The sequence below is a fragment of the Artemia sp. Qi Xiang Cuo genome, chromosome 2, assembly GCF_049724085.1.
Source record: "Artemia sp. Qi Xiang Cuo chromosome 2, ASM4972408v1, whole genome shotgun sequence".
Taxonomy (NCBI): Eukaryota; Metazoa; Arthropoda; class Branchiopoda; order Anostraca; family Artemiidae; genus Artemia; species Artemia sp. Qi Xiang Cuo.
In genome coordinates, this window is record NC_142795.1 from 5,166,275 (window position 1) to 5,176,104 (window position 9,830).

The 9,830-nt window shown below is 36.3% G+C and overlaps 1 protein-coding gene across 1 annotated transcript in view; it reads left to right on the forward strand.

Moving 5' to 3' along the window:
- Positions 1-7,146: 7,146 nt before the first annotated feature.
- The window catches only part of LOC148954827 (E3 ubiquitin-protein ligase UHRF1-like), a 25,245-nt gene continuing 22,561 nt past the window's right edge, over positions 7,147-9,830 (forward strand). Inside the window, exon 1 of the mRNA XM_089105258.1 lies at positions 7,147-7,327. Coding sequence (XP_088961384.1) covers positions 7,147-7,327 — 181 coding nt within the window. The remainder of the gene's footprint in view (positions 7,328-9,830) is intronic.

Genomic DNA, 9,830 nt, shown 5'->3' on the forward strand with positions numbered 1-9,830 from the left:
TTATCTACTGCAAATGAGTGTAACTTCTACTCTTCCCTTTCAGATACCAGTTTACAAATGAACGGCTGCATCTTGGCAAGTGGTACTATCATGTAATTTTCGTTACATCAGATCGTATCACGTCATTACAAAACATAGTAACGATTAATGACTATTTACTGCAAATCAGTGTAACTTCTAATATTCCCTTTTAGATACCAGTTTACAAATGCACGGCTACATCTTTGCAAGTGCTACCATCATGTCATTTTCGTTACATCAGATCACATCAAGTCATTAAAAAACATAGTAATGAATAATGATTATCTACTGCATATGAGTGTAACTTCTAATATTCCCTTTTAGATACCAGTTTAAAAATGCACGGATGCATCTTGGCAAGTGCTACTATCATGTCATTTTCGTTACATCAGATCGCATCATGTCATTACAAAACATAGCAATGAATAATGACTATTTACTGCAAATGAGTGTAACTTCTACTCTTCCCTTTCAGATACCAGTTTACAAATGCACGGCTGCATCTTGGCAAGTGCTACTATCATGTCATTTTCGTTACATAATATCACATCATTTCATTACAAAACATAGCAATGAATATTGACTATTTACTGCAAATGAGTGTAACTTCTACTCTTCCCTTTCAGATACCAGTTTACAAATGCAAGGCTGCATCTTGGCAAGTGCTACTATCATGACATTTTCGTTACATAATATCACATCATGTCATTACAAAACATAGCAATGAATATTGACTATTTACTGCAAATGAGTGAAACTTCTACTCTTCCCTTTCAGATACCAGTTTACAAATGCACGGCTGCATCTTGGCAAGTGCTACTATCATGTCATTTTCGTTACATCAGATCGTATCACGTCATTACAAAACATAGTATCGATGAATGACTATTTACTGCAAATGAGTGTAACTTCTAATATTCCCTTTTAGATACCAGTTGACAAATGCACGGCTGCATCTTGGCAAGTGCTACTATTATGTCATATACGTTACATCAGATCGCATCATGTCATTACAAAACATAGTAATGAATTATGATTATCTACTGCAAATGAGTGTAACTTATAATATTCCCTTTTAGATACAAGTTTACAAATGCACGGCTGCATCTTGTCAAGTGCTACTATCATGTCATTTTCGTTACATCAGATCGCATCATGTCATTACAAAACATAGTAATGATTAATTTCTATTTACTGCAAATGAGTGTAACTTCTAATATTCTCTTTTAGATACGAGTTTACAAATGCACGGCTGCATCTTGGCAAGTGCTACTATCATGTCATTTTCGTTACATCAGATCGTATCAGGTCATTACAAAACATAGTAATGATTAACGACTATTTACTGCATATGAGTGTAACTTCTAATATTCCCTTTTAGATACCAGTTTACAAATGCACGGATACATCTTGGCAAGTGCTACTATCATGTCATTTTCGTTACATCAGATCGCATCATGTCATTACAAAACATAGTAATGATTAATGACTATTTACTGCAAATGAGTGTAACTTCTACTCTTCCCTTTCAGATACCAGTTTATAAATGCACGGCTGCATCTTGGCAAGTGGTACTATCATGTCATTTTCGTTACATCAGATCGTATCAGATCATTACAAAACATAGTAATGATTAATGACTATTTACTGCATATGAGAGTAACTTCTAATATTCCCTTTTAGATACCAGTTTACAAATGCACGGCTGCATCTTGGAAAGTGCTACTATCATGTCATTTTCGTTACATCATATCACATCATGTCATTACAAAACATAGCAATGAATATTGACTTTTTACTGCAAATGAGTGTAACTTCTACTCTTCCCATTCAGATACCAGTTTACAAATGCACGGCTGCATCTTGGCAAGTTTTACTATCATGTCATTTTCGTTACATAATATCACATCATGTCATTACAAAACATAGCAATGAATATTGACTATTTACTGCAAATGAGTGTAACCTCTACTCTTCCCATTCAGATACCATTTTACAAATGCACGGCTGCATCTTGGCAAGTGCTACAATCATGTCATTTTCGTTACATCAGATCGTATCATGTCATTACAAAGCATAGTAATGATTAATGACTATTTACTGCATATGAGTGTAACTTCTAATATTCCCTTTTAGATACCAGTTTACAAATGCACGGCTGCATCTTTGCAAGTTCTACTATCATGTCATTTTCGTTACATCAGATCGTACCATGTCATTACAAAACATAGTAATGACTAATGACTATTTACTGCAAATGAGTGTAACTTCTACTCTTCCCTTTCAGATACCAGTTTACAAATGCACGGCTGCATCTTGGCAAGTGCTACTATCATGTCATTTTCGTTAAATCAGACCGCATCATGTCATTACAAAACATGGTAATGATTAATGACTATTTACTGCAAATGAGTGTAACTTCTACTCTTCCCTTTCAGATACCAGTTTACAAATGCACGGCTGCATCTTGGCAAGTGCTACTATCATGTCATTTTCATTACATCAGATCGCATCATGTCATTACAAAACATAGTAATGAATAATGACTCTTTACTGCAAATGAGTGTAACTTCTAATATTCTCTTTTAGATACGAGTTTTACAAATGCACGGCTGCATCTTGGCAAGTGGTACTATCATGTCATTTTCGTTAAATCAGATCACATCATGTCATTACAAAACATAGTAATGATTAATGACTATTTACTGCAAATGAGTGTAACTTCTAATATTCTCTTTTAAATACGAGTTCACAAATGCACGGCTGCATCTTGGCAAGTGCTACTATCATGTCATTTTCGTTACATCAGATCGCATCATGTCATTACAAAACATATTAATGATTAATGACTATTTACTGCAAATGAGTGTAACTTCTAATATTCCCTTTTAGATACCAGTTTACAAATGCACGGCCGCATCTTGGCAAGGGCTACTATCACGTCATTTTCGTTACATAATATCACATTATGTCATTACAAAACATAGCAATGAATATTGACTATTTACTGCAAATGGCTATAACTTCTACTCTTCCCTTTCAGATACCAGTTTACATATGCACGGCTGCATCTTGGCAAGTGCTACTATCATGTCATTTTCGTTACATAATATCACATCATGTCATTACAAAACATAGCAATGAATATTGACTATTTACTGCAAATGAGTGAAACTTCTAATCTTCCCTTTCAGATACCAGTTTACAAATGCACGGCTGCATCTTGGCAAGTGCAACTATCATGTCATTTTCGTTACATAATATCACATCATTTCATTACAAAACATAGCAATGAATATTGACTATTTACTGCAAATACGTGTAACTTCTACTCTTCCCTTTCAGATACCAGTTTACAAATGCACGGCTGCATCTTGGCAAGTGGTACTATCAAGCCATTTTCGTTACATCAGATCGTATCACGTCATTACAAAACATAGTAACGATTAATGACTATTTACTGCAAATGAGTGTAACTTCTAATATTCCCTTTGTAACTTCTAATATAACTTCTAATATTCCCTTTTAGATACTAGTTTACAAATGCACGGCTGCATCTTGGCAAGTGCTACCATCATGTCATTTTCGTTACATCACATCGCATCATGTCATTAAAAAACATAGTAATGAATAATGATTATCTACTGCATATGAGTGTAACTTCTAATATTCCCTTTTAGATACCAGTTTAAAAATGCACGGCTGCATCTTGGCAAGTGCTACTATCATGATTTTCGTTACATCAGATCGTATTAGGTCATTACAAAACATAGTAATGATTAACGACTATTACTGCATATGATAACTAATATTCCTTTAGATACAGTTTACAATGCACGGATACATCTTGGCAAGTGCTACTATCATGTCATTTTCGTTACATCAGATCGCATCATGTCATTACAAAACATAGTAATGAATAATGATTATCTTCTGCAAATGAGTGTAACTTCTACTCTTCCCTTTCAGATACCAGTTTACAAATGCACGGCTGCATCTTGGCAATTGCTACTATCATGTCATTTTCGTTACATCAGATCGCATCATGTCATTACAAAACATAGTAATGATTAATGACTATTTACTGCAAATGAGTGTAACTTCTAATATTCCCTTTGTAACTTCTAATATAACTTCTAATATTCTCTTTTAGATACGAGTTTACAAATGCGCGGCTGCATCTTGGCAAGTGCTACTATCATGTCATTTTTGTTACATCAGATCGCATCATGTCATTACAAAACATAGCAATGAATATTGACTATTTACTGCAAATGAGTGTAACTTCTAATATTCCCTTTTAGATACCAGTTTACAAATGCACGGCTGCATCTTGGCAAGTGCTACTATCATGTCATTTTCGTTACATCATATCGTATTAGGTCATTACAAAACATAGTAATGATTAATGACTATTTACTGCATATGAATAATAGTAATGAATAATGATTATCTACTGCAAATGAGTGTAACTTCTAATATTCCCTTTTAGATACCAGTTTACAAATGCACGGCTGCATCTTGGCAAGTTCTACTATCATGTCATTTTCGTTACATCAGATTGCTGATGTAACTTTTAGATACCAGTTTACAAATGCACGGCTGCATCTTGGCAAGTGCTACTATCATGTCATTTTCGTTACATCATATCACATCATGTCATTACAAAACATAGAAATGAATATTGACTATTTACTGCAAATGAGTGTAACTTCTACTCTTTCCATTCAGATATCAGTTTACAAATGCACGGATGCATCTTGGCCAGTGCGTCTATCATGTCATTTTCGTTACATAATATCACATCAAGTCATTACAAAACATAGCAATGAATATTGACTATTTACCGCAAATGAGTGTAACTTCTACTCATCCCTTTCAGATACCAGTTTACAAATGCACGGCTTCATCTTGGCAAGTGCTACTATAATGTCATTTTCGTTACATCAGATCGCATCATGTCATTACAAAACATAGTAATGATTAATGACTATTTACTGCAAATGAGTATAACTTCTACTCTTCCCTGTTAGATACCAGTTTACAAATGCACGGCTGCATCTTGGCAAGTGCTACTATCATGTCATTTTCATTACATCAGATTACATCATGTCATTACAAAACATATCAATGAATAATGACTATTTACTGCAAATTAGTGGAACTTCTAATATTCTCTTTTAGATACCAGTTTACAAATGCACGGCCGCATCTTGGCAAGTGCTACTATCATGTCATTTTCGTTACATAATATCACATTATGTCATTACAAAACATAGCAATGATTATTGACTATTTACTGCAAATGAGTGAAACTTCTACTCTTCCCTTTAAGATACCAGTTTACAAATGCACGGCTGCATCTTGGCAAGTGCTACTATCATGTCATTTTCGTTACATAATATCACATCATGTCATTACAAAACATAGCAATGAATATTGACTATTTACTGCAAATAAGTGTAACTTCTACTCTTCCCTTTCAGATACCAGTTTAGAAATGCACGGCTGCATCTTGGCAAGTGGTACTACCAAGTCATTTTCGTTACATCAGATCGTATCAAGTCATTACAAAACATAGTAACGATTAATGACTATTTACTGCAAATCAGTGTAACTTCTAATATTCCCTTTTAGATACCAGTTTACAAATGCACGGCTGCATCTTGGCAAGTGCTACTATCATGTCATTTTCGTTACATCAGATCGCATCATGTCATTACAAAACATAGTAATGAATAATGATTATCTACTGCAAATGAGTGTAACTTCTACTCTTCCCTTTCAGATACCAGTTTACAAATGCACGGCTGTATCTTGGCAAGTGCTACTATCATGTCATTTTCGTTACATCAGATCGCCTCATGTCATTACAAAACATAGTAATGATTAATGACTATTTACTGCAAATGAGTGTAACTTCTAATATTCCCTTTGTAACTTCTAATATAACTTCTAATATTCTCTTTTAGATACGAGTTTACAAATGCGCGGCTGCATCTTGGCAAGTGCTACTATCATGTCATTTTTGTTACATCAGATCGCATCATGTCATTACAAAACATAGCAATGAATATTGACTATTTACTGCAAATGAGTGTAACTTCTAATATTCTCTTTTAGATACGAGTTTACAAATGCGCGGCTGCATCTTGGCAAGTGCTACTATCATGTCATTTTTGTTACATCAGATCGCATCATGTCATTACAAAACATAGTAATGAATAATGACTGTTTACTGTATATGAGTGTAACTTCTAATATTCTCTTTAGATACCAGTTTACAAATGCACGGCTGCATCTTGGCAAGTGCTACTATCATGTCATTTTCGTTACATCAGATCACATAATGTCATAACAAAACATAGCAACGATTATTGACTATTTACTGCAAATCAGTGGAACTTCTAATTATCCCTTTTAGATACCAGTTTACAAATGCACGGCTGCATCTTGGCAAGTGCTACTATCATGTCATTTTCATTACATCAGATCGCATCAGGTCATTACAAAACATAGCAATGAATATTGATTGTTTACTGCAAATGAGTGGAACTTCTAATATTCCCTTTTAGATACCAGTTTACAAATGCACGGCTGCATCTTGGCAAGTGCTACTATCATGTCATTTTCGTTACATCAGATCGCATCATGTCATTACAAAACATAGCAATGATTAATGACTATTTACTGAAAATGAGTGGAACTTCTAATATTCCCTTTTAGATACCAGTTTACAAATGCACGGCTGCATCTTGGCAAGTGCTACTATCATGTCATTTTCGTTACATCAGATCGCATCAGGTCATTACAAAACATAGTAATGAATAATGACTATTTACTGCAAATGAGTGTAACTTCTAATGTTAACTTTTACAAACCAGTTTACAAATGCACGGCTGCATCTTGGCAAGTGCTACTATCATGTCATTTTCGTTACATCAGATCGCATCATGTCATTACAAAACATAGTAATGAATAATGACTATTTACTGCAAATGAGTGGAACTTCTAATATTCCCTTTTAGATACCAGTTTACAAATGCACGGCTGCATCTTGGCAAATGCTACTATCATGTCATTTTCGTTACATCATATCACATCATGTCATTACAAAACATAGCAATGAATATTGACTATTTACTGCAAATGAGTGTAACTTCTACTCTTCCCTTTCAGACACCAGTTTATAAATGCACGGCTGCATCTTGTCATTTGCTACTATCATGTCATTTTCGAAAGAAAGTCTGTTTCATTTTTAAGTCCAACTTCGTTGAAAAGGATAAAAGATATGCTGTAACAAACGGTATAAAACACTCCAATAGATTTTATAGCAATAACAGGGTGAGTTAGTAATTGTCTCAAAACTTAGAGAATTGTAGTTCTGAAGAGTTGCTGTTGAACCTGACTCTGCTAGATTTCAATGACTTCGTCAAGATATTCATTATTGAAGTCTTATGTCTTAACACTAACGTTAAGGGCTGTCTCACCCATGCTGGATATGACTCTCTTGTAGGTAGTAGTAGAGGTGACCCTATAACTCGTGTCAGTACATAATTTATGCATGTTTTTATGGACTTTGTCAGTGAGAATTTGAAAAACAGGAATTTTGTCACATTTACGGATGGTTTTTATGGATTTTGTCACTGAGAATGAAAAAACAGGAACTTTGTCACATTTATGTCTGTTTTCATGGATGGTTATGTGTGTTGGTCAATTTATTTGATGTTTTTCATGGATGTTTTTATGGTCTTTGTCAGTGAGAATGAAAAAACAGGAACTTTGTCACTTTCATGGACTATAGAGTCATTAGGGAGAACACGTGGTTAATGGGGTCAATGTTATTGTTGTTGTTTTGGGCACGCGATAGTCATTAGGGAGAACACGTGGTTAATGGGGTCAATGTTGTTGTTGTTGTTTTGGGCACGCGATAGAGTCATTAGGGAGAACACGTGGTTAATGGGGTGAATGTTATTGTTGTTGTTTTGGGCACGCTCTCAGCGAATGCCAAGGTCAATGTTGTTGTTGTTGTTGTTTTGGGCACGCTCGAGCCAAATGTTATGAGTTTCCGGGGAACACCTGTGCTGTCGGTCATTAATCAAATTGTTTCCAGGGAATGTCTAACAGATGACGTCAAGTTAATTAATGTCTTTGATGCATTTCCAAAGAGAATTGTCTCCGGGACAAAGTTTAGATCACACGTGACAGATGATGTCATGATTGATTGATTGACACGAAAAGGGAATTAATTTGTTGTTCTAAAGAGAATTGATTCACGAAAGGAGAATTAATTTGGAGTTCTAACAAGAGAATCGTTTCCGAGGCAAAGTTTAGATCTTAGCGATGAATTGTTTTAGCGCGGGAATCAGGTTTCCAAATAATTGAAATGTGTAAGCGCAGGGATGCCAAACAAAAGGAACACGCTGAATTACGTTTAGGGATTATTTGGGCGAAACCCTTTTAGCCATTTTATGGAATTATTTCGACGAAACAGTTAGAGACATTATAAAATATGATTTTTGAAGAGATTTTAGAAGAGAATTTAATGGTGAAACTCTGTGGTCGTTATAATACACAAGTTCCATTTGAACAGTGTTGTGAGATCCTCTACCACAACCCCAAAGGGGTCCGATCCCCTCTACCCCAACCCCAAAGGGTTCCGATCCCTCTACCCCAACCCCAAAGGTCCACCGGGCTCCCAAAGGACCAATCGGCCCTCAAGTGCCGCCCAGACCCCTAAACACCCTCCCCAGGCTTCCAAGGGCCCTCCCTCGGTCCCCAAAGGTCCCCGGGCTCCCAAAAGACCAATCGGTGCTCAAGGGCCCCCTCAGACCCCCAAACGCCCTCCCTGGGCCCCAAAGGCCCTCCCCCAGTCCCCCAAGGTCCCCTGGGCTCCCAAAATACCAATCGGCCCTCAAGTGCCCCCCAGACCCCAAAACACCCTCCCCACGCTCCCCAAGGCCCTCCCACTGGCCCCAAAGGTCCCCACGGGCCCCCAAAAGACCAATCGGTGCTCAAGGGCCCCCGGATCCCCAAAAGACCTCCCCGGCCCCCCCCAAAGAGTCCCCATCTCCATTTTTTTTAATACTTTTTTATGGCTTTATTATATCTTTTCTGAACAAGTTCCTTTCATAATGTCATTCCTAAACCCATTTTCCAACCTCAAAGAGTCCCCTCCCCATTTCGTAAATACTTTCTTGAATTTTTTTAACATGGTTTTTTTTTTACTTTTTTACGGATCTTAAAATGACATGAACACAAAAAAAACTCGTACACACACACACGCACAAAAACTTACACACACACAAAACTTACACACACACACAAAACTTACACACACACACACGAAAACTTACACACACACGCCAAAACTTACACACACAAAAACTTACACACACACACACACACACAAACTTACACACACAAAAACTTACACACACACACAAACTAACTCACACACACAAAAAACTTACACCCACACAAAAGATTACACACACAAAAACTTACACACACACACACACACACACACAAAAACTTACACCCACATGCCAAAACTTACATGCATACAAAAACTTACATGCACACACACACACACACAAACTTACACACACACACAAAAACTTACACACACAAAAACTTACACACACACACGAAAAATTACACACACACACAAAAACTTACACACACACACACACACACACAAACTTACACACACACACACACACAAAACTTACACCCACACGCAAAAACTTACATGCACACAAAAAATTACATTCACACAAAAACTTACACACACACAAAAAATTACA